Source organism: Neophocaena asiaeorientalis, unplaced genomic scaffold (assembly GCF_003031525.2).
Source record: "Neophocaena asiaeorientalis asiaeorientalis breed wild unplaced genomic scaffold, Neophocaena_asiaeorientalis_V1.1 scaffold116, whole genome shotgun sequence".
NCBI classification, from domain to species: domain Eukaryota; kingdom Metazoa; phylum Chordata; class Mammalia; order Artiodactyla; family Phocoenidae; genus Neophocaena; species Neophocaena asiaeorientalis.
In genome coordinates, this window is record NW_020174561.1 from 4,946,200 (window position 1) to 4,973,608 (window position 27,409).

General features: G+C 37.9%; 1 protein-coding gene across 1 annotated transcript in view; it reads right to left on the reverse strand.

Moving 5' to 3' along the window:
- The window catches only part of CPED1 (cadherin like and PC-esterase domain containing 1), a 286,736-nt gene that overhangs the window by 192,151 nt on the left and 67,176 nt on the right, over positions 1-27,409 (reverse strand). The window contains exons 5-6 of the mRNA XM_024757824.1: positions 8,550-8,682; positions 7,185-7,353 (exon numbers count right to left, since the gene is read on the reverse strand). Coding sequence (XP_024613592.1) covers positions 7,185-7,353; positions 8,550-8,682 — 302 coding nt within the window. The remainder of the gene's footprint in view (positions 1-7,184; positions 7,354-8,549; positions 8,683-27,409) is intronic.

A 27,409-nucleotide genomic window follows, 5' to 3' on the forward strand; every position in this document is an offset into this window, starting at 1 on the left:
AGAAAACTACAGGCCAGTATCACTGATGAACATAGATGCAAAAATCCTCAACAAAATACTAGCAAACAGAATCCACCAGCACATTAAAAGGATCATACACCATGATCAAGTGGGGTTTATCCCAGGAATGCAAGGATTCTTCAATATATGCAAATCAATGTGATACACCATATTAACAAACTGAAGGATAAAAACCATATGATCAGCTCAATAGATTCAGAAAAAGCTTTCGACAAAATTCAACACCCATTTATGATAAAAACTCTCCAGAAAGGGCGTAGAGGGAACCTACCTCAACATAATAAAGGTCATATATATGACAAACCCACAGCCAACATCATTCTCAATGGTGAAAAAGTGAAACCATTTCCACTAAGATCAGGAACAAGACAAGGTTGCCCACTCTCAGCACTATTATTCAACATAGTTTTGGAAGTTTTAGCCACAGCAATCAGAGAAAAAAAAGAAATAAAAGGAATCCAAATCGGAAAAGAAGAAGTAAAACTGTCACTGTTGCAGATGACATGATACTATATATAGAGAATCCTAAAGATCCTACCAGAAAACTACTAGAGCTAATCAATGAATTTTGTAAAGTAGCAGGATACAAAATTAATGCACCGAAATCTCTTGCATTCCTATACATTAATGATGAAAACTCTGAAGGAACATTTATGGAAACACTCCCATTAACCACTGCAACAAAAAGAGTAGACTAGCTAGGAATAAACCTACCTAAGGAGATGAAAGACCCATATGAAATTAAAGATGATATAAACAGATGGAGAGATATACGATGTTCTTGGATTAGAAGAATCAAAATTGTGAAAATGACTATACTACCCAAAGCAATCTACAGATTCAGTGCAATCCCTATCAAACTACCAATGGCATTTTTCACAGAATTAGAACAAGAAACTTCACAATTTGTATGGACATACATAAGACCCTAAGAGCCAAAGCACTCTTGAGAAAGAAAAACAGAGCTGGAGGAATCAGGCTCCCTGACTTTATTTTATACTACAAAGGTACAGTAATCAAGACAGTATGGTACCAGCACAAAAACAGAAATACAGATCAATGGAACAGCATAGAAAGCCCAGAGATAAACCTATGCACATATGGTCACCTTATCTTTGATAGGGGAGGCAAGAGAATACAATGGAGAAAAGACAGCCTCTTCAATAAGTGGTGCTGGGAAAACTGGACAGCTACATGTAAAAGAATGAACTTAGAACACTCCCTAACACCTTACACAAAAATAAACTAAAAATGGATTAGAGACCTAAATGTAAGGCCAGACACTATAAAACTCTTACAGGAAAACATAGGCAGAACACTCTATGGCATAAAGCACAGCAAGATCCTTTTTGACCCACCTCCTAGAGAAATGGAAATAAAAACAAAAATAAACAAATGGGATCTAATGAAACTTAAAAGCTTTTGCATAGCAAAGAAAACCATAAACAGGGTGAAAAGATAACCCTCAGAATGGGAGAAAATATTTGCAAACAAAGCAACTGACAAAAGATTAATCTCCAAAATATACAAGCAACTCATGCAGCTCAATATCAAAAAAACAAACAACCCAGTCCAAAAAATGGGAAGAAGACCTAAACGGACATTTCTCCAAAGAAGATATACAAATTGCCAACAAACACATGAAAGGATGCTCAACACCGCTAATCATTAGAGAAATGCAAATCAAAACCACAATGAGGTATCACCTCACACCAGTCAGAATGGCCATCATCAAAAAATCTACGAACAATAAATACTGGAGAGAGTGTGGAGAAAAGGGAACCCTCTTGCACTGTTGGTGGGAATGTAAATTGATACAGCCACTACTGTTCTCACTATGGAGAGCAGTATGGAGGTTCCTTAAAAAACTAAAAATAGAACTACCATATGACCCAGCAATCCCACTACTGGGCATATACCCTGAGAAAACCATAATTCAAAAAGAGTCATACCAGAATGTTCATTGCAGCACTATTTACAGTAGCCAGGACATGGAAGCAACCTAAGTGTCCACTGACAGATGAATGGATAAAGAAGATGTGGCACATATATACAATGGAATATTACTCAACCATAAAAAGAAATGAAATTGAGTTATTTGTAGTGAGCTGGATGGACCTAGAGTTTGTCATACAGAGTGAAGTCAGTCAGAAAGAGAAAAACAAATACCGTATGTTAACACATATATATGGAATCTAAAAAAGAAAATGGTTCTGATGAACCTAGGGGGAGGACAGGAATAAAGATGCAGAAGTAGAGAATGGACTTGAGGACATGGGGAAGGGGAAGGGTAAGCTGTGACGAAGTGAGAGAGTAGCAGTGCCATATATACACTAGCAAATGTAAAATAGATAGCCAGTGGGAAGCAGCCGCATAGCACAGGGAGATCAGCTCGGTGCTATGTGACCAACTACAGGGGTGGGATAGGGAGGTTGGGAGGGAGACACAAGAGGGAGGGGATATGGGGATATATGTATCTGTATAGCTGATTCACTTTGTCATACAGCAGAAACTAACACACCACTGTAAAGCAATTATACTCCAATAAAGATGTTAAAAAATAAATAAATAAATAAATAACAATATCAAAAAATACTCCCAGGAATCTTGAAATAAACTTAAGCAAAACCATATAAGATCTCTGTGGAGGAATAAAAATTAAACTCTAATAAAGGACAAATAAAATGACCTGAACAAATGGAAAGACAATATTATGAACAATCAACTCTTCAAAAATTAAGCTAAAAATTCAGTATTATATTGAAATTCCAGTAGGATTTTTTTTTTGAATTTTATTTATTTTTTTAAACAGCAGGTTCTTATAAGTTATCTATTTTATACATATTAGTGTATATGTATCAATCCCAATCTCCCAATTCATTCCACCACCACCACCCCCGCCACTTTCCCCCCTTGGTGTGCATACGTTTGTTCTCTACATCTGTGTCTCTATTTCTGCCCTGCAAACCAGTTCATCTGTACCATTTTTCTAGGTTCCACATATATGCTTTAATATACAATATTTGTTTTTCTCTTTATGACTTAGTTCACTCTGTATGACAGTCTCTAGATCCATCCACGTCTCTACAGATGACCCAATTTCATTCCGTTTTATGGCTGAGTAATATTCCATTGCATATATGTACCACATCTTCTTTATCCATTCGTCTGTCGAGGGGCATTTAGGTTGCTTCCATGACCTGGCTATTGTAAATAGTGCTGCAATGAACATTGGGGTGCATGTGTCTTTTTGCATTATGGTTTTCTCTGGGTATATGCCTGGTAGTGGGATTGCTGGATCGTATGGTAATTCTATATTTAGTGTTTTTTTTTTTTTGGCAGTACGCGGGCCTCTCACTGTTGTGGTCTCTCCCGTTGCGGAGCACAGGCTCCGGACACGCCGGCCCAGCGGCCATGGCTCACAGGCCCAGCCGCTCCGCAGCATGTGGGATCCTCCCGGACCAGGGCACGAACCCATGTCCCCTGCATCGGCAGGCAGACTCTCAACCACTGCGCCACCAGGGAAGCCCCTATGTTTAGTTTTTTAAGGAACCTCCATACTGTTCTCCAAAGTGGCTGTATCAATTTACATTCCCACCAACAGTGCAAGAGGGCTCCCTTTTCTCCACACCCTCTCCAGCATTTGTTGTTTGTAGATTTTCTGATGATGCCCACTCTAACTGGTGTGAGGTGATAGCTCATTGTGGTTTTGATTTGCATTTCTCTAATAATTAGTGATGTTGAGCCGCTTTTCATGTGTCTCTTGGCCATCTGTATGCCTTCTTTGGAGAAATGTCTATTTAGGTCTCCTGCCCATTTTTTGATTGGGTTTTTGTTTTTTTTAACATTGAGCTGCATGAGCTGTTCATGTATTTTGGAGATTAATCCTTTGCCCGTTGATTCATTTGCAAATATTTTCTCCCATTCTGAGGGCTGTCTTTTCGTCTTGTTTGTAGTTTTCTTTGCTTTGCAAAACTTTTTAAGTTTCATTAGGTCCCATTTGTTTATTTTTGTTTTTATTTCCATTACTCTAGGAGGTGGATCCAGTAGGAGTTTAAAAGTATAATTGATATTCTAAAATGTTTATGAGGAAATAAACGCCCACCACATAGTTAACAATCTTGAAAAGAAGAAGTAGACAAGAGGTACCTCCCGTGTCAGGCATGAAGACATACTTATACTGCCAAAATATTAAAAAAGAGTGGGCCAACTGGAACCGAACAGAGACATCAGAGGCGGCTCCATATACATATGGAAAGTTATACAACAAAAGTGATGTCAGATTCATAGGAAATGATGAGTTTTTAGCCCGTGAGAATGGAATATTTAGGAAAAAAGAAAAAAACTGGATCAGAGGTGATCTCTAGTTGAATTAAATATTTACATGTCCAGGGAAAATTATAAAGGTAATAGAAAAAAATGGAGAAGCACACCTTTGTGACTTAGAGATAAGAAAGGATTTCTGAAACTAAATCCCCAAAGAGGAAGCATATGGAAAAATTAATTTGATTAATGAATTGAAGATTTCTAATCAAAAAATAACACTGTGATAAAGTTAACAGAGAGACGGCAAATTGAGCTATTTGCAAGATCAAAATAACACTTTTCACCTGTCACAGCTGGAAACGGTCAAATGTTGGCTTATGTGGGGGTACAGAAATTGATACAGGCACTTTGGAGGGCGAGCTGGCATTATTTAATTCTATCAAATGAACCTATATCTTATGCCCCAGCCATCCCAGTTCTGGGTATACACTCTTCAGAAAATCATATGCAGGTTCATAAAGAGTCAGATACAAGGATTTGTGCATTTGAAGTACTGTTTGCTTTAGCCAAGAGCTGGAGCAATCCAGATGTCTATCACTGGAGTAATGGGGAGGTAAACTATAAGGGAAAACACATCACTAATACTGCAAATCAGTGAAAAAGTAACAGAAGATATACACATAGCAACGTGGAAGGTTTCTTCCTAAAAATACGTAGTGCTGCATTTTAAAAAATAGTCAGAGGGGCTTTCTTGGCGGTCCAATTGTTAAGACTCCACGCTTCCACTGCAGGGGGCGGGGCATGGGTTTGATCCCTGGTCAGGGAACTAAGATCCCACATGCCGATATATATATATACATATATATATATATATATATATAGTAAAAGAAAAAGGAAAAACTATATAATACAGTTTATATGCTAAAGATACTTGCATGCATAACAAAATAAAAATGCTTATTTTACAAGAATATGCACAAAAAACACACATTAAATCATTATAATGATGGCCTTTGAGAGGAATGATAATTAAGTGGGAAACGGCGATAAAATGTATTAAATAAAAAAGATAAAATAGGAGAGGAGGCTTGCACACACAGATGTTGCAAGTTCTACAAGGACAGGGATTTGGATCTCTGCTCAACAAACATTTGTCGAATACATGAATGTGACATGAATAGAGGATTATGATTCTTGTATCTCTCTATATCTGATTTCTAATTATTTGGTTGAATCATATGAAACTGTAATTTTTTGTAGGTCAAAACTGGCCAATTGTCAGCAATTGCATACAATTCAACTTAACAGAAAAGGCAACTGGGGAATAATTAAAGGTTCTTAGGGAAATATAAACAGCCACTGTGAAGACTTGTGGGAGATAACATGAAAGACAAATCAAATTAGATTCCACTTTTTCCTGATCAAAAACCACTTAATACTGATATAATTGAGATGAGATGATTGTCTTTAAAATAAACCACCCTTAAGACCTAAGTCATCAACACCATTTCCTTAAAATATCAGTTACCTACTTTACTAAGTAATGTAACATCTGCATCTTTTGTCATGCTTATCTGTTTTTTAACTGACAATTTTTAAACATACCATTTAAAATTTTTTCCCTGTTGGAAGATTTTCCAAAACTTAAAGTGCAGTTTATGTAAGAAAAATTCTGAAAAGTATCAAGTACAGTCACTTTTAAATCTCTCAAAACTATAAAAGGCACTTGTGCCTTTTTTTATGATTAAAATACAAAAACCTGTACGTATTTAATGCATACAATTTGATGAGTTTAGAGATAAGTATACGCCCATGAAACCATCACTACAATCAAGTCATAAACGTATCTATCCACTTCAAAAGTTTCCACCCACCCTATTTATTTATTTATTTAGTGATAAGAACATAAAATCTATCCTCTTAGCAAATCTCAGTATTATTAACTATAGGCGCTATACTGTAAGTCGATCTCCAGGACTTATTCATCTAGCATAACTGAAACTTTAGACCCTTAGACTAACACCTCCTTATTTCCCTCTTTCCCCAGCCCCTGCTAACTACCATTCTATTCTCCGCTTCTGTGAGTTTGACTAGTTTAGATTCCTTCTATAAGAGGGATCGGGTAGTATTTGTTCTTTGAAGGCATCTTTGATCTTACAGAAATAATTGTTCAGAAAACAGATATGAGGAAGTGGGAAGAAACTGAAAGAATGCATGTGTGCATTTCCCCTTAACTACACTTTGAAAAATTATTTCTGTAAAATCAGAAACTCCTTAAAATGTATCACGTATATTCTCACTAGACCTTATTTTCGAATGAGCTAACCTGAATTACCTCTTATAACTAAACTTTTTGGAGGTTATTATTAAGTAGGTTATTATTAAGTTCTACCTTGAAAACTTTCTCATCATGCTTTATGTCATGGCTACTATGTCAGGCACCCTTGAGAGCATTGTTTTTTACTCAGCAAATATTCCATATTGAATGGTGAAATGAAACAGGCATTATGCTTCCTAAAAATGAAGCAAAAAGCATAAGGGCAAAATTATATTTTCCTCTGTTGCACTGACTACATTTTTCTTGAATGAGTGGAAAGTCAAGAAAAACAGACCACAGCTGAGAACTAGTTCTACAATGGGTCAAAGAACTGAACTAAAAAGATGAATTGAGAGAAAAAGAAGATGTAGCCTTTGTGATCCCTAGTGAATTAAGCTGTTTCCAGTTCATTTTTGAACCTGCACCTATTAAATGAAAATCTCTGCTTGCAGCAATAAAACGATACAATCTTTGCTCCTTGGGATTTGATAATCATAAAGGTCGGAGAAAGGCAGCCCAACTCACTTTACTTATCTCCAGTATACTTTGTGGGAAATAACTGCAACAATGGAAATTTTACCTTGACAGTGAAGCGTTTTTTCTTTGGTGGATTCCAAACCGTGCCAGTCGAATGAATGAATGCACGCAGAGGAGTTAAGGATGTCACCAGCACATACGCTTTAAGAATTACGGATAAATCTTTGGCTCTCAAGAGTGTTTCTTGTGGAGCTAGGACTGTGGTTTGATTCCTAAAAAATTAAAAATATAATTAAAGCTCCATAATTTGGGGTATGTAATTTATAAATTGCCTCAGAGCTTTGTACACCCCATCTCTCTTTCACTGGACCCCAGCTTTCAGTGTATGGGTTGTCTTAAACGATGTCTAAAATTGTACCTGAAATGAGGCTTAAAGATCTAAAAAATTTAAATTAGTCACATCTGGTACCATCCCAACAAAAGTGATACATATAAAAGTTTAGGATACCCCTGAAATTTTCTGGTTCTGCCCTCTCCTACCTTTGCTCTATCTTATCCTCCACAAGAAAAGATACTGTTTCTCAATAGTGGACAGGCAGGTCACCAAAAATATGCCAAAATACTTTCCCCACTAATTTGATTCTACCTAATAACCTGCACCACAGATAATTAAGGGTTAATTTAAGGGATGAAGTATTAGGAAACACTTCAGTCTAAAAAAGGAAAAATAACACTAGTTAAATATTTTGTGATAAAACAAACATAATTTCATTATAAATGATACCAAAATGTATAACTATTTTCTTTTCGGCATCATATTTCTATATTTCAAATATCTAAGTTTGATCAATGAAAAGACTGTGCTGTTTCATCTTTTGAAGTCTAGGTGAGCAGAAATGCATACGATTCTTCAATAAAAACTATTAACTGTGGAATACTACCTAATAATTATAAAATTACATGGGGCAAACTATTTTGTGTGTTGGATAAGATAATTAAAATCTCTTAATTTTTCACTATAATTTATCTACATGACAAAATCCTTTCCCTGAAGGTAACTTGAATAACTTGGTACCCTACAGTTGCTTTCTCAGAGCCATAAAAAAATAATAATAGAAAAAAATCATTCAGCCATACTCGTAGACCAAGGCATGTTATTTGAGTATAAAATGGAAGTTAAAATTTTAGTTTCACATGGCCAAGGTTTTAAATTCAATTTCCATTAATGTAACTTCCTGGATAAGAGTCCTATTTACCCAAACGTTTATTCTATGGCAAGATAGATTTGAACCAGTGTAGCAGAAAATCGATGGTGGCATTATTTATTAAGAAGAGATAGCCTAAATTTTATATAACAGAACCTAATAATTCAAACATGTAAAACCCCCAGATGTGTTTGGTGCTTTTCTCTTATTAGCTATCTCTTAAAATGCACGCTTGACATAACAATTCAAGATGATTAGCTTACAGCTGTTCACGTCTCCAGTCTCCTGGTTTCCACATATATGACTTCACTGTTTTTAAAAGGTGACTTGAATTACTCAGCTTTAATTGTATGCTCTGATCCAGACATACTGACGGGCTCACCGGAAGTTGCAATTCTGAAAAGATTCAACAGGGCAAAAAACAGTCATTCTATTGTTTCCTTTTGGAATGGCTTCCATAATAGAGTCTGCTATGTTAAACTACTGGTTCCAAGGGAAAGAGGCCACAAATTCTCTCCCCATTCCGAACCAAGGTTCAATCCCTCAAGCATGAAGGCATGTTTAGAGGGGCATTTGCTTTGTAGTATGTTATCTTACCACAGACTAGAAAAACAATTATAATAACTGATTTCAAAATTTTTTCTCAGAAGGTGAAGTAGATTTGATGTCTCCTTCTGTCCCACACCAAGAGGGTCTTTCTTCCATACAGCTAGGAGATGCTCTCTCGATTAGGGGATGGTGGCTGCAGGAGTTGACTTCTGTTTGCGATGAGAATTTTATATAGATAACTTGAGTTGATTTCCTGACAATACAGTCCTTCACGTGCTAGAGTTTGTCATGCTTCATGACCTTGGTAACCTCAACCAGAGTGCTTCATTATTTTGTAAAATATTATTTAGTGGGTTTTTGAAGTGTGTAAAAGTAAAGACCAACAATAATGACTTATTTCCGAACACTCATATTGATACTTTTAAAAAATAGGTGTATGTACAAGGTTAGAAAAATCAAAGTGTAATCATTGCATAAAGTTTCCACCAACTAACCAATCAATCAACTGTTTACTTACTGAGCACTCAGTAAATGCAAGTCATAAATGTCCTCCTTTCTGCTCTTTTTCAGTGGAAGTGTCAAAGTCATGCAATTCTACAAAAACAATTTTCCCCATGGACTCCTCTATGTTTTAACCATGACAACGTAAAAACCTTGAATTCTGCTCATTTTCCTTGGTAATAAAAGCTATGTCTAGACTCCTACTTCAATTTCTTGCCCCTATGATTTCACTGCAATGATCAAGCAGCATGAAAGATTGTTTTATTACTTTATGGCAACTTAATTTTGCTTTGATGTTTTTCTACATGAATTTTCCAGGGGAAAAGAAAAGGAAAAGAAAAAATACTTGGCTACTTCAGCAAGCCCAAAGATGAATAATTTGGTATAAATTAATGAGCGTCATTAATAACAATTTGAAACACAACCTCCCACAAACATTAGTACCTAGAGTGCAACAAATATGATAATAGAATAGCTGTCTAAGCCCACTCACTGCAAAAATAAGTTAATCACTTTATTAATATTAAACTTTTTCTCAGGAACATTTTCTGGAGTAAACCATGAAATGTTATTGATATCATTTACATCAGAATAATAAATGACTTACTAGAAATTTGTAACAGTGATTCCAAATTCTTTTTTAAGTATATTCAAGTCAATCTCAATTTAAATGTAAGACACAAACACTGTGAGTCATTGAGCCTATTTTAAGTGAAAACACGCATGAACATAGCTCTTCTTTAATGGCACCTTCACGAACCAACTCCGTTTTCAATTTTCACTCTATATTTTTTGTATAATAAAAGGTACATGGTATCACCTTCAATTTCCTTCTCTACTTCTATAGTATTTACAAATAAACTTATTATATGTGAACCAGTACATATTTAAAATAACAGTATTTTCATAATATCTGACTCCAAGAGTGAGACAAATATAGAACATTCAGAGACTAGAGACAATTGCCAAAATGAAATCTAATGAGGGCCAGAGATCCCAATGCCAGAAATAGGTCAAAAACATGGAAATATGTCAGAAGAGATTTTTGGTTATGACACTGAGCAAACATGTTCCTACGGAACCATTTTGTCCTCAGGTTCTTTCCCTCCAATTGACCAGTGATATGACTGGAGTCTGCGGATGTCAGTTTCGGCTGAGCGACACAGGAATCTACTCCTCATAGATGAGGGCACCAAGGGCAAGTCAGAAGCCAAGCAGAGCCTGACAAGAGTTTCTGAATTGGTGCTTCAGTTTCACCTTGAGCTGGGTAAGCCCATCAGTAGCCAGGTACGTTTGGCCTATTTTGTATCTTGTAAATGACTAAAGAATTAACCAACTAACTGAGCCAAGGGAGGGAAGGGTCTTCATATCTGAAGTGTTAAATAACTGTTGGTCTTTAAAGATGTTAATAAGGTGATTAAAATCTTGAATTTTTTCCCCCTAAACTCTCTACTCTGGGTAGAATTTAGGCCAGGACATTAAATTCAAATAAATATTTTCTATAAGAATATTCTTCATATTTTCTTCATACATCTCACATCTTTTGTACAGACAAGTTACTTTTAGATTATGTGTTCATATGTGTATACATATGTATATATACAAATTACCTAATTTATATATAATTTATTTAATATATTATATAAACATATATTTATATTATATACATATATTATTTTCCAGAGATTTAACACACTCTAACTCAAGCTACAGAGCTTTTTGTTTTGGGGTTTTATTTTGAATTTCATTTATTTTTTTATACAGCAAGCTCTTATTAGTTATCCATTTTATACATATTAGTGTAAATATGTCAATCCCAATCTTCCAATTCATCACACCACCACCCCTTGACATCAGCATTTTATCTCAGTTAACACCACTTGTTTGCATGTCCTTGCAATCCCAGACTTGTACTTCCAGGTCTAAGCTGCTACTTAGATGCCTTAAAATAGGTGGGTGGTGGATAATGTCATTTATATCTTGCTATTTCTTACAAAATACGCTAAATGTCTTAGGGAAAATAATTCTCTGGTATCCAATAATATCTCAGTCATTTTTCAATAACTTAGGGATGTGCAGTCATGGCTTTAAAAAATTCTGTAAGCTGTGGCATCACTCAGGGGTTCAAAGTCATGAGTTAACAATCAAGCTCTCTGCTAGAGTTTGACTCTGTAGACCCAGCCAATGGAAGCTGAATCAAAAGCTTGGATTGTAAGTAGTGGAAAAAATTCAAGCTAGTTTTAAGTCAAAAGGGGAAAAGGCTAAGTAACAGTGAAAAATTATCAAAGTAGAGGTTTCTGCTCCTTTGGTCCTCTTTTCCTCTCTAAGAAAGAATGATACATGCTTATATGGGAACCAAATCTTCGTAATGTTGTTTGAAGTATGGGAAAAAATAAATTTATTTTTAAATCTATATAAATGAGTTAGAGAGGAAAGTGGACAAAGAGACCATTGAGGAGAGGATGTGCAGGATGGTGTTTTGGTGAGCTGAGGGGGTTGCCTAGGGGAAAAAGAGGGTTGTAAGAGTAGAATTTTGCAGAAATTTCATTGTGTGTTGAATAAGGCTAATTGCCCCTTGGCTGCCATATTGTTCCCAGCTCTACTCTCAAAAACAAAGAAACAAAAAAACTATTAAAAAATTTAAACTACTCCTCAAGGCTTATTTACCAGTAAATCATGCTGTTGTTGGAGGGGGCGTTTTAATTAATTTATTTGTTTGCTTAACACAACCTAATGCTCAGCATTCTCTCGGAGGGGTCTTTTTTGTGTGTGGTACGCGGGCCTCTCACCGCTGTGGCCTCTCCCGCTGCGGAGCACAGGCTCCGGACGCGCAGGCTCAGCGGCCATGGCTCACGGACCCAGTCGCTCCGCGTCACGTGGGATCCTCCCGGACCGGGGCACGAACCCGTGTCCCCTGCATCGGCAGGCGGACTCTCAACCACTGCGCCACCAGGGAAGCCCTCGGAGGGGCTATTTTTGCCTAAGCTCCCTGCCACACCTGGCTTAATCCCCTGGGGCCAAGGTCAGGTCCCTTGGGCCACTTGGCTGCTGGGGCATATAGCTATGAGGAAGAGGCAGGGCGAGGGGGGGGTGATACAGACACAGGCAGGTGAGCAAAATCTGATTTAGAGAAAAGTACATTAAGTTTCTATTAGAAGGGCTGTGCATTCAATTTCATGGATCTAGAGTGAAAAGTGACAACGGTTCATGGCCGCCATTATCCATGGAATGATTTGCGATTCACGTTTTCAGCTCGCTGCCTCACAACTACTCACCTGGCCTCCAACTCTCCACTACAGCTGATTTCTCTGAGAATGTTGCTCTTTACTCAGCATTTTCTTCGGTCCCCCAAATCTGGCTTTTATTTACCAAATCACTTAAACCGTTCACAGAATCCATTAGTTCTAGGGGCTTGAGGTGACATTGGGGCACGACTAGAAATTTTCCAAATTGACATGAGTCTCTAGGATTTGGGGTTGTTTTTCAGTTTTGCTTCCCTCATGATCTATATTCTACATAATTAAGGGCTTTTCACCCACGAATGGCTTAAACCGTTGTTTCAATGGCTTACAAACAGCAAAATACCCTATTAAAATCTGTCCAAAAGGTAAAATTTCTCTTAATTAAAAGCTCAGAGTACACCTGGCACATTGTTTTGCTCGTGGCACAGCCCGTGTAGATTTACCAATAACTCATGTAACTGGAAAATTTTAAATATCACTTTGCCGGTGGTATCTTTGCTTTTCGTAGTCCTCTTTGAATATAGTTTAAAGTTCTTTCTCTTAAATGACACAAGCTCTTCTAAAGTTGGCTGCTGAATGACCTACACAGGACTGAGAGAAGGAATCTAGAAACAGAAACATTACAAAATACTGAACCGAAAAGATAAATTAGGCATAATCAGTTTACTTAACCACATAATCTTTCTCTTTTTCTTAATTCTGTATTTAGATACAAAGTAAACATTCCCGCTTCTGCAATATTTGGAACACAAGAATATAAATAGCTATGGCTTTATATCTGAAGGATAAATGCAGTCCTATTTCCATATGCTCAACAGAAATATTTCAGGTCCAGTCGTGACATTGTTAGAACTCAATGATATTAAACACGACCATCCCAACCCCCTCAACTAGGATAAGACAAGACACCTACTTTGGCTGTTCTTTGAAACCCTATGGTCAATGAATGATGACAAGAATGCTGTCTGGTTATTATTGACCAGTGTGATGGAGTTTTAGTGTGGCACCAATCCGTGTCCAGCTAGGAGTTCACTATGTCTGGCCCTGACTGGAAGAACGGTGGGTAAAGCCTAATAGTAAGGAATCTGTCCTAGAGAAAAAAGAGTGGATGGAAGAGAAGTCCAAGGATAACAGGACAACATGAAAGAGAAGGGCAGCTTTTAGTATGTTGCTCCTATATTCCACAGGCCTTACTGCCACTCCAGGTTTTAGGTCAGAAGCTAAAACAATACTGAAAGAATGTTTTTTTAGTGAGAGTGTAACATTACATACAATAGAAAAAAAATAACATAAAGGAAGATTTTGACTATTGATTTTTTACTGCTGAATCAATTTAGTGTTGACTTATTCAGGCTTCTGAGAATACCGGTAGACTTCCAGCCAATGGACAAGACAGTGACTGGTACATGGGACATGGCACCAACAGTTTCAGCAGCAGCCAGAGGAGAAGCAGGCACAGCGTGAACCTCAGGATCCCTTACACTGGGCATGGGACAGCACAGACAATGGCAGGTGCAGCAGCAGCCTCTGCCATGGGGCACTCCAGTGGCAGAACACCTTTGGTGGGTGTGACCAGCGGTTACATTGGCAGTAGATGACCACAGGGCACCAGAGCAGAAATGGAGAAAATAGTGGACACGGTATCGAGTATAAGAGGATTGTGTTCATGAGCACATAAGGTACACCCTCTGAGACAAAGGGGGCATTTGAGGCCATCACAATGATCAAGAATGCTACTGAAATTTAATAGATGAGGGTTATAAAGCCCAGATCTCTGCCTTATGTAGCATAAGGCTGATGTTTACTTGGAATGTATTGGTAAGGTGCAGAGTCCAGCGCCCATTTGAATAGTGAGATATCCATTCTCATCGGCCAAGGCACATACCACAACAGCTGTTACTATGTTGAATATCGCTCTGTGCAAAACAGTAAATTCTCCCCCACCCTATATCACTTTTGAATGTCTCACTGGACATTGAAGTGGATGAAAAGCCTGTTGGTAATTATTTGAACCTGGAGCTTGACTCCATTTTATATATAAACCCCAAGCACTTTACCCAGTTTTAACATACCCTGAATTTTTCAGGAGTGCGATTTCATAGTCAAGCAAGGGAACACTATACTTTGTTTTGCTTGTGACTGTCTCAAGAGTTGTTCACCGACAGTGATGTGACCCGTGGAATCTTAGTTTCCTTATGATCCAACTGCACCAATCTGAATTTGTACCTGTCACATTCATGGAGATTCCAAATAAAAGAGGGAGCATTTGACTATTTCATTACTCCTTATGCTGTCATTATGCCTAAACATTTACATATTAGATTACAAATTGTTACACTATAAAGTACTTGCCTTTTATTTGTCCTTTGAATCAAAGTTAGGGCATCACATTAGGGCTTGTTCCTTCCAGATCCACCAGAGATTAATAAATAAATTTATCCAAAAAGACTGTGAGGTCTGATAGGAATGAATGAAAAGATTGCTTTAGGATGATCCAAAAGTGATTGGAAGCAGGATTTTGAGATGAAGAGACCTGAAGATAGTGAGTGTAGGTGGAGGCAAAGAAATGTTTTTGTGACCATTTTAAGATCCTCGCTTTAAGTTGCATCGCACAGGGAGATCAGCTCGGTGCTTTTTGATCACCTAGAGGGGTGGGGTAGGGAGGGTGGGAGGGAGACGCAAGAGGGAGGGGATATGGGGATATATGTATATGTATAGCTGATTCACTTTGTTATACAGCAGAAACTAACACACCATTGTAAAGCAATTATACTCCAATAAAGACATTAAAAAAATATATATATATCCTAGTATATATATATCCTAGCTTTATTTTGAAAAACATGGGTCTCACCAAATGGATAGGAGCAGTGGTTAGTACTTATCAACGAATATTTATGGAAATACTTACTGAAGCAACTAATATTTATGGAAATGCTTATTAAATACTTAATGTTCCAGGGTTGCTGACTCTGTGTGAGGCATTGTTCCAAGTACTTTAAGTGCATGAACTCCTTCGACCCTCCTACCAACCCCAGGAGGCAGAGTCATTATTGTCCCTACACTGCAGACAGAAAACTGAAGCATGGAGAAGGTAAGAAACTTGCCCAAGGACAGTGGGCTATTAAGACGTCAAGATGGGATCCACACATATGCAGCCGGGCTCAGTCTGCACTCGCCACTACCCAACAGCAGATGTGCCATCAGGTCAAAGCAATTACTTGTTCTGACAGAAATCATGTATTCACCCACAAAACGTAATTTTGTTCTACTTACATTCATTAATTTCACATCCCCAGATTGGTGCTTTATAAACCCTGTTGGCAGCACAGCCAGTGAATTCTAAAAGCCCTCCCAAAAAGGTCAGAGCAGCTTTGAAGAGCCAGGACTACTAATACTTGGTCCTTCCACGTGGCCCAAAGTGGTCACTGTCATTCCAGAGGCCCAGACCTCAGGCTGGTGGCTACACCCACATCTGAGATGCCCCGAACTCCAGGCATACGGCTGCGGTATGAGGTTTGTCCCGTGAAATTTGCTACTTTGCCTAAAAATGGTTGTGGATGGCTTAAGGAGCTGAGCCTGAGTAGGCACATCAGATAAAACGGTAACAGAAGAAAGGTAGAGAGGACCCTCCAGAAAGTGCCAGTGAGCACTGAGGACCTGAGCTTCTGACTCTCCCCGGGTAGGCAATTCCCATCTGTTACTGAGTTCCCTATTAAAAAACTAAAACAAACAAACAAAAAAGACTAAAGCAAAACAATCTCCTGCCTGCAGCAAATTCACTTAATATCTCCTTATATGTAAATATTATGATAAAAAAGAAATTATAAGAATTACTTTAGTTGATCAAATAATAATATTGATGATTAATAATAATAAAAGTGGTAAACAAGTTCCCTTTCTCATTAGGCCCAGGTATTAGGCTTTCTTAAATAGCTCCTTTCTTATTTTCTTGCATTGTAAGGGACAGGCTTAAAATACAGTATAGTGGCTCAAGCTTGTTACAAGAGGTATAGCATGGTACCTGAGATATGGATCTGCTCCTTTCCAGCTGTGTAGCTCAGACGTTCTTGGAGCTTTCATTCCTCTATCTAAAGAAGGCATATCAGTATCTGCCCCACAGATGGTTACAGAGGGTTAAAAGAGTAAGTAGATAAAGGGCTTGACACAGTGTCTGACACATGATAAGTAAAGAATTAATGTTACCACGTGTTATTATTTGAGGGTAATAATATCTATAATATAACCTTGTGGCATAAATCATGAAGCCCCAATCTATTTGTAAAACAAACACAAAATTACTACTAATCGTGTTTGATGACTATCTATACTCAACCTCTAACTTTAGATAAATACTTGGGCATCAATATGCTTTCTTTCCATATCAGCATGCCTCCAAAAAGAAGAACAATATATATTGTTGTGACAGTTTTATGTCAATCTGAAAAACTGAACACCTCATTCAATTTTTCTCTCTGAATCAATTCATGGATATCTTGAGCAATATAGAAATAATACCTTAATATTACTTTTATAGATTTAGAACACATATTCTTCTATAAAGCATTTGCATGACAACTCTGTGAGGAAAGAATGGTCACTATAATTGTTCCTATCTTACAAGTCTAGAAAAGAGGCACAAATGGACCAAGTACTTTTCCCAGAGTCATGTCACTATACTTAGTAGCTGTGTGGAACTAGAATTCAGGTCTCCTCATACAGGGACCACAGGATTCCTGACTTCCGCCTTTACTAGGTTGAAGGTTAGAATTCTTCTGACCTCAGGCTAGGATTCTTACCAGTACTTATGAGCCCACCCAGAAATGGATGAGGCAAGAGAGTCCTTCAAAAGGCCTTCTCAGTTAACGTGGCTGAATTACCAACTTTTGTCTATTTAGGGGTAGGTTGACCCTTTGATAAGCTACACATTTTCTTGTGAAATGACTATCAACACTGGGACTGTAACTGCTGCTATGACTATGATATCATTTTTACCATTAGGTGGTGCTAAGAGAAGTTTAAAGAAAATCGTCCCAAAAGTTATCGAAGCAGTGAATCACAGGATTTGAATGGGGTTTACCATATAATAGAGTCTATGCGTCTCTCCCAGACAGAAGCACACCCAACCCATCATCAAAGAGTAAAGCATCTTCCAAAACAACCCCATTCATTCAGTTAATTATACTTCTGCCAAGATACGTAACCTTTCTAATCATAACTTCAGCTACAGATGAAGGATTCTAAGATTCTATTTAGGGAAATGAATTATTTCACTTTGTAGCTTGCTGCAAATCCCATTTTTGGTTTTTATCAATATATATTTCAACAGGATCTATCAGACTGGAAGACACTAAATGCCTATTAAAATGTATCAGTCCTAATAAATCATATTATTAATTATTATGGTTACAATGAGAACTTCAAGAGACTAGTCACAACAAGCATCATCTTCCCACGAATAAATGTGTTATGTAACATACACTTTACGAAGTTGTGTGCCTTAGAGCTAAATGCATCACTTTAGCGGGTTTTCATTTCCTGATATCAATGATATCCTGCAAATCAAAAGTCAGCTCCCAGCCCTGGAGTTCCATGAAAATGAATGAACAAGCCATGAGCTCTGCAAATCTACTAACATTGTTTTTCTTTCATAACACTTGTAATTTTGTTGTTGCTGTTCAGTATCTACCTCTACCACCAGAAGGAGACTGGGTAAGAGATTTTCTTGAAGTTCAACATACTATATCCTCCAACACCAAAATCTCTGTCTCTCTCTGTCTCTGTATATATATACAGAAATAAATGGGGCTTCCCTGGTGGCGCAGTGGTTGGGAGTCCGCCTGCCGATGCGGGGGACGCGGGTTCGTGCCCCGGTCCGGGAGGATCCCGCATGCCGCGGGGCGGCTGGGCCCGTGAGCCATGGCCGCTGGGCCTGAGCGTCTGGAGCCTGTGCTCTGCGGCGGGAGAGGCCACAGCAGTGAGAGGCCCGCGTACCGCAAGGGAGAAAAAAAAAAAAAAAAAAGAAATAAATGAATCAAAATCATAGAATAGTTCTCTTTTGCTTATTCAGTTTACTCACAAAACGAGGCAAGTATGTAAGTTTCAGGATGAATTTTCACCACTTCAGCAGCTAAATTCTAGAACTTGATTTCATTTTGCCCCCTTCTTAATCTAGCTCTTGTAATCCCCAAATAAAGCAGCCCCTGATGGCTTAAAATAAAAAGTTTGGCCATTTCTGCAAGAAGTTTTTCATCTATTTTAAAGCAAGTTATGTTTTTGGGAGGCATCTTATCAAGATTTCAGATTCTCTGCTAGTATTTCTGTTGCAAATACAGTGGCTCAGGAAGAAGTGATATGGGGAAAATATCACAATCACTGCTTGGGCAATGTTTTCGTTGAGGAAAAGGCAAACAAATATGGTAGAGTTTATTTCAGAGGGCAACATATTGAGTCACGGAACGTGTCTACACACAGCGAGGAATAAACTATTGATTAATAGATGCAGGCTGGGCAAACAGGGTAAACAAATCCATCAAGTACAGTTCACTGAGTTTTTATTACATAATGCAAAGGGAACTCAGTTTCGTTGTTTAAAGTTGTTCATGTTTTAACAAGTTGTTTTGGTGCCATTTAGACACAGTGCTACTCTACTATGTTTAGCACAGAAATAAGTAAATGGGGACTTGCTGGAAAGATTTGGACAACAAAAGTAAGTATCTCTCTTATCACCTCTTCCTCTATGGTCTGCTGAAAATCAGATTTAATCATCAGAATCACACACATTGTTGCAAGTGTGCTACGCAATCTTGCCCCTCATGTGTCCCAGTGTTTGGCACAAGATAACAAACTCCCGAAGTGAAATAAGTAAATATACCTACATGATGGCAGGAGGTACACAAGTCATGAACCAGAAATGTAAAGATTCACCAAACCAGTTCAAGTTTAAAAGGTCAGGGCCATTTAACCAAAGAGCAGAGGGATCAATCAGCTCCCTCAGCCAGCCGGTCTTTAGCACAACTTCCGAGACGTCAAGGAGCTGCCATTATGCTGCTCTCCATTACTGGAACATGGACGTGTTGTCCCTTTCACACTGTCCTGATGCCCAAAGTGCAAAGTATAACATCGTGAGCAACACCAGAGCAAGAAGCACCTTTGGGTCACTGAGCTCGATCTAGCTTCTCCCAAAGAAAAAGTGAGTCTCCCAAAGCTCCCACTGATCCTCATACCCCAGTGCTACCAGCCTCCACTGACCCTCCCTCCTGTCTTGCCAGTGGCCGGGCAGGAAGCACGTTCACAGTGTATATGCCAGGCACATCGACAAGGTTGCTTCTTAGTCTTAAGATATGCCAAATGGAAAGAAGAATTACGTAGTTTACGACTAACAGGCTATAATAAGCAGCAAATATTTTTTCCCGTTTTCAAGGAAATGAAGCAAGGCGATGCTACCGTTTTCTCAAAGTCTCCATTTGATTGTGTCTGTGATTAGTCCATTTAGACATTTATGGCTCACAGGCAGAGTGATCAGTTTTATGGATAGGCCAGACTCAGTAGATGATTGCTGCATCTGCATGATTCAATAGTCTCCATGAAATTCTGACTGGTCTGCAATGGTGTCTAAAATTGTTATCCATAAAATTAGTATTTTGGGTTGAAGTATATCGAATGAAAAAAAGGGTATACTTGAGAGAGGAAAGTAGAGCAGAACGAAATAATTACTCATATTAGCTAGCTCTGGAGAGCAGAGAAAGGTCTGAGAACATGTGAGAACTGGGGTTCATGGTAGAAAGTAACAAAGAGAAGGAAACATGAATATTCCCTTACTTTAAAATGAATCATTTAGGCAGAATGGTTCGTTCTGCCTAAAGAATGGCATGGACTTTATCATAAACAATCAATAAATATTTATCAAAAACCTACAATAGGGCTTCCCTGGTGGCGCAGTGGTTGAGGGTCCGCCTGCCGATGCAGGGGACACGGGTTCATGCCCTGGCCCGTGAAGATCTCACATGCCGCGGAGCGGCTGGGCCCATGAGCCATGGCCGCTGAACCTGCGCGTCCAGCGCCTGTGCTCCGCAGCGGGAGAGGCCACAACAGTGAGAGGCCCGCGTACCGCAAAAAACAAAAACAAAAACAGAAAAACCTATAATAATAGACATCCATTGTTTTTATCTGTCCAGTATCTTTCTTCCTTTGGGGATCTGTTCTCCTCTCACCATATGGATCTGGTGAACTGCCAATCACAGTTCCCTGCCTCTTTCTTGGCTGTTATGGGCTGAATCCTCAAAATTCATGTTGAAGGCCTAACCGCCAGTACCTCAGAATGTGACTGTATTTGGAGAAAACGTCTTTAAAGAGATGGTTAAGTTAAATGAGGTCATTAGGGTAAAGGCAGGAAAAGGAGCGGGCAGTAAGCCTGGTGTTGAAGGGACAGTGAAGGGCGGGACTTGGCTTGAGCAGAGAGTTAGGTTGGGGGACAACAGGAGACCAGGGAGAAATGTAGGGACCTCAGCCTGTGGCAGGCCGTGAATGCCACCCGGAGGAGTTTGGAGGAGTGAAGTGGTTAAGAAAGCAGACTCCAGACTCATACTGACTATGTGAAGATACCATTTGTTAGATGTGTGATACTGAAAATTTTACTTAATTTCTCTACACTTGAGATAAATAGGAATAATAATGATATCTCCCTCATGGAGACATTGTGAGGACTAAATGAATTAATATACATATGTGTATATGTAAGTATATAGTTTTAAAACAAAATATATTATTAACATATATTTTACATAGATATTGTATGAATAGGTAAAATATATACTAATATAAAATATATGTAATATATATATATATTGGGATTACTCCTCTTTATTTTTAACTCAACAATATAGTGTGAATATTTTTCTATGCCAATAAATGTAGCTCTCCATTATTTTTTTTTAAAGATTTTGTTGTTGTTGATATGGACCATTTTTAAAGTCTTTATTTAATTTGTTACAATACTCCTTCTGTTTTATGTTTTGGTTTTTCGGCTGCAAGGCATGTGGGATCTTAACTCCCTGACCAGGGACTGAACCCACACCCCCTGCACTGGAAGGCAAAGTCTTAACCAGTGGACGGTCAGGGAAGTCCCTCCATCACTTTTACCCCTACTTCCCATCACTTTTAAGGTCTTCATAGTTTTCCACAGATAAACATGCCACGACTTGCTCACACTTGAATTGCATAGTACTCTAGTATGTAAAAATTTTTCATGAACAGGAAAAGTATGGAAAATTATGTAGCTTCACTAAATTTACATTTTTTTTTGCTTATCTGTATTTTCTATTCTTTTCATGTTGAATGTGGCTCACTAGCATAATAAAAGGGAAAGGGAAAAGGAATTAAAAAATGCATGTTTGATCATTTTTAAAATCTGATTTCTATTTTCCTTCTCATGGGTGGCCAAAAAACGTAACAGGATACAGGAAAGAAAGAGAAGAACATTTCTGTGACCTTTCATGCCTGAAAACAGAATCACGCTTGATAAACAGAATCTACCTCCACTGACCACTATTCATGCTCTCTAATGGCCAAATATGGCTGAGGGCCTTGGAGAAAGTAGCAGAATTAAGAGTACTGAAAGTGACATCTGAGATTCTAGGCTCAGAGGCATTGAAGGAGTGAAAAAGCCAGAAAGACAGTGATTATAAAGTGGTAAATTAGTTTAAAGTCTCAAAGATGGATGCAGTTGTCTGTGATGCGAGTTACTAATCAATCAGCAAGGCTACACAGGCGGGAGGCAGAAGGTGCAGAGAAAGGAAGGTCATGGATTTGATGAGATCAAAGAGCTGTGATGATGAAAGGGTCATTGGTGTGGACATCAAAACTGATAAGAATGATAGCAGATCTGAAGTCTCCAGGAGAAGTTAACCAAGGTGATGATTTTCTTATTGAATATTCTGAATGATCAGGATGTTGAGAGATGGGAGTAAGGAGGACTGGCAGAGAGACACCAACAAATCCCTCCCAACTCCAGAGATTAAGGTTTTAGTAGAACACCCAGCTTCATTGTTCTTAGGGATTAACAAAGTTACCACTTTGTGAGGAAAATGGAAGGTGGAGTTAACAAGGGTTTAGAGAAATGCAAACATGTGCGAAGAGGAAGGAGTGGAGAGAAGTACGGGAATAAAGAGGTAGAAGGAGAAGGACCAGGCCACCAGATGGGATCTGAATCTTAGTGGTAACTGAATTCAACAGGGATGAGAAACATGAGGGAACTTTACGTTTCCAGCAATGCCACTCTGCTGAGGTATATCTGGGTGATGCCATGTCATACTGCCTTGTACTTTCCTATGTCTCCAACTCCTCTTCTCTTCTTGGAGCCCAAATGGCTTATGTTAATGAGTCTATACATTTGAAGACAAGCCAAATACTGAAAATGTGCGGGTTATTTGGTCTCTCAAGCTTCTGTATTGGTTATGAATTCTTTATGTCACATGCCACGCTCTTGTTAACATTTGGGTGTGTGACTTCTGATCTAGTTAAAAATCTATCCCCAGCTCGAGTCAGAGCATCAGATGGCTAGTTACCTGGGCCTCACTGTTTAGTCCGTAGACAAACTGCCCAATAGACTTGTTTTATTTCTGAAAGAGATGGAGGAAAAGATCACTCTGGCTATAGTCTCGATAATGGACTGGATGAACTGAGTGGGAATTTGAATGCGCTTCCAGAAATTCTACCAATTAGAAATTCATTGGGTTTGCAAGCTTCTTTTATAAAAATGCAAATACATCTAAGAGGCTTATGACTGGGGTGAGGGTGTAATTTAGTCTGAATTAGTTCCATCAACTTACTTGCTGCTATTACCTAGCTGAAGTCAGTCATACTAAAAAGATGAGAGTTTTACTTGGGGAAAGAATGTTTTGCACAAAGGATATAATCATGTGTGGGACAGAGGTGGAAGACTTTGGAAAGATATAAGCATGAAGGAGCATTCAGAGGACACATAGCGGGGGTGTCAGCATTAGAGAGCACAGAGAATAAGCAAACTCTGGTCTGCTGTGAAAGTTTGCCTGATTGCCTCGTAGAGGTAAGTCCCCAGTTTCCTTTAACACTGGGAATCTCATTTCTCACATTCTTGTTTGAAGGAGTACATTCCTTACAGCAGAGGAGAGGAAAAAATGAAACCAATAAAAATCCTCAAATGGTATTAAGCATTGACAATTTCCATGTTGCTTTGTTTAAATTCAAGCTAGGCTATTTGCTTCCCTGACAATACTTCACTGATATCATATGATAAACAGAATTTTTTAGACCTAGAATTTTAAAAACAATCATCAGTTCCATGTGAGATAAAAGCTATTATTGGTCAATATTTTAAAATAAGTTCAATTATGTTATTTAAAGATATATTTTATATTTGGTAGTAAATATCTATAATTTTTTAAAGTCTACACTTGTTTCAATACAACAGAATGTGTAAATCCTATTTATCATTTTCCTTTTCTTTTTTTATGTACTCACATTACTAAAAAGATGAGGCCAGAGATCCTAAAATGTTCAAAATGCTATCTTTGAGTACGAGTCTGGGTACATTTCAAATTTCATGTAAAAGCCAGTGCTCAGAACTAAGATAAAACTACTGGAAAGAATGAGTAATAGCCAAAACTTTGGCACACTCCTAACCAGGGCTTCTTGGATATCATAAAGGAGAACAAAAACAACAACCCAAGTAAAACAGTTTCTGTGATGTTTTGTTTTGTACTTATATTTCAAATATAGGGGAAAAAAACTTTTTATCAAAAAAAAACAAACAATAAAAAGCAACAAAAACCATTAGCAAAAAGTTTGGGCCAATGAAAACATTTGATTTCAAACACCAAAGCATTAAATGGCAAGATAAAAATAAACCTTTGTGCTAGCCAGTAAAAATTCCATGGATTTGTGCCTTTCAATGTGAGTCCCAAGTCTAATGGCAGGTACACTCTGTGTGGTTGGGGAACGGAACAGACTGTCTTAGTCTGACACTCTGTCTTCAAACGCTCCCATATATATCTGGCCCAAACTCTGCTTGTCCTGCCACACTTGCAAGGTCCCACTCAGATTTATCAGGATGATCATCCCTCCTTTCATAGCATCCTTGTCTCTACCTACTGCTCAAGATAAAGCCTGGGAGAGCGCGTCTGTATGGGAAAAAGGCACGGTGGAATCATGAAATCTCACCATTATTGATCACTGCCAAATGTCTTATTTTTATAGATAAAAAAACTGAAGCACAACCAGGCTTTAAATCTTGCTCTGAATTATACATTGTTTAAGCTTCAGAGCTAAAACCTGTCAGGTATTCTTCTCTGAAATGGTTAGGAGATACTTCTCCATGCATCTTTCACATTTTTGCATCGTTTGCAAACAGAGGCACTGACAATCTGTTCTGAACTATCTTTTCAAAGATATTCATGCAGCAGATAGCCTTGAAAGATAGAGATGGTGTCTCGCTCCAGAGCAAAGAGAAGTTTTTGTCCAGTATAACAAAAATAATGTGTCTCTCTGAGGCAAAGGGCAGGCATACTCACTGACCATTAGGAACATTCAAACTCCCTAAGGTCAGAGTTCTGCTCTGGAAATGCAAACCACTTAGTATACAAGTGTCACCTCGTAGCCCTCTTCACTTGCCCTGCTGGAGCTGGGATTCAGTGAACCAGTGTCAATGCTGATAATCTGTCTGCTGCTATCGCTACAAACAATAAAGTCATTTGTCTCTGACCCAGGAGTCTCCTGTCTTCTGCCAGCTCCCATGAAACTGTGGCAGGCAGACTTGTGAGCTTGGAAGTAGGTGAAATCTCAGACTCCTCACAGTTTTTGACAGAAACATAAAACTGTAGTGATAATCATATGAAGAGAGAAAATATTGAAAGGCCTGTTAATGGACTTTTCAAATCTAGGATCATCCAGTTACCATTTTGGAGGTAACATAATACATATATATTGTAATATGCTTCATTCTTCAAATAAAATTATACACACACATAGACATACCTGTAGCTACACTTTATTTTTTAAATTAAATCTGTGAAATGGGTCTCACTCTACTCACTATATAGATTAAAAAACAAAAACAAAAACCAACAAACCCCAAATTTAACTCACACAGCTAATAGGCGGTAGAGCTAAAAATCTATGGTTTCAAAATTTGTGTTTTGCCTGTCTTTAAATGAAACACAGCTCAAAACAGTATGGGCACTTCGGCTTTAAATAAAGTGGCTAAAGTATATAGTATTATGTTTAGTTTTACTATCTTTTTAATAACACCTTGCTTTATAAAATAACTTTAGGTACTGGCATGATGCTATCTAATCTGTATTCAATATTAAATATTCAGCATTCACAACAAATAACGTGTTTTTTAATCTTGTGAATACTGATTTTATAGTGTATACTGTATATTCATTGCCAGAGTCTCTAACATAAGCTATTGTTTATAAAGCTTATATCAGAAAACAATGTTGTAGACATATTGCTTTAAAGCTACACATCTAAGAAAATTATCTTCAGCTACAGAAAGATAACATTACAGGAGAAATAATTCAATTAAAAAGGCTGTATATTCCATGAAATTACCTTGTTAGTCACAGAGATAAATAGAAAATTACAAACTAGACAGAGTGGGGAAAGGACTACATGTGTCTGGAACTTACAGATGAGAAAAAAAATGTTTAAAGCAAAAAAGACAGAAAAAAAACTTTTTAACTTTATGGAAGCAAAATATAAACTTAGGTAAGAGTTGTTTGGGGAATTTTTTTAAACTGGTAATCCATTTCTGGCTACAAACAGATTTTCATTATTATGATTCTATTCTGCTAACTCCAGTGCTAATCAATCATTTTGAAATGTAAACAGCAACAAAGAAAAACATACTTTAAAAGTATGGGGCTTCCCTGGTGGCGCAGTGGTTGAGAGTCCGCCTGCCGATGCAGGAGACACAGGTTCGTTCCCTGGTCTGGGAAGATCCCACATGCCGCGGAGCGGCTGGGCCCGTGAGCCATGGCCACTGAGCCTGCGCGTCCGGAGCCTGTGCTCCGCAACGGGAGGGGCCACAACAGCGAGAGGCCCGCGTACCGCAAAAAAAAAAAAAAAGTATGTAAGTTCTGGTCAAAACATAAACAAACATTTTTCAAATTGCCTTAATTAAAGGATTTCTAGATACTTATTAATAATGCATTAATGGGAATATTTTACTTGCTTCTCACGAAAACATTACTTATTTTTTTTATAAAATAAAAAACTATCCAACTAAAGTTTACAAAAACAAAACAAAGAGATTAGGGAGTCAGATACACCTGTCATATAAAACGATAACTGCAGAACCAGGTTTATACAGCTATTATTTATTTTAAACAAGTATCTTAAATTGAAAGATTAATTGCTGATTTATATTTATTTTATTTTAATCCTTGGTAAATGACAATAGAAGACTGTAGTCTTTATAATGGGATATGTCAATGTGGTTAATGTTTGACGTAGAAGCAGAAACCCCATGGAAAAGCTGATGGGTTAAGATACCAGTTTTCTGATTCAACTCAGACACAAATTAATTTTTAAAAACATAATTTAAATTATGTGGATTTAAATTTTAATTATATAGTGCAATACTTTCTAGGGGCATAACTATTAAACATTAAGTGGGTTTTAAACTAGAAATGTGAGGAACTCTTTCACTGATGGGTTTTCAAGTAGGCTATAATTTCATCTATGAAGACTCATATGCCATCTGATGTGTTTTTTACACTCTGGGGTTCTACGAGGAAGTGAGATGGTAATTTTTGTCCCAAATTTCTAAAGTTGTCAAGACAAATTGA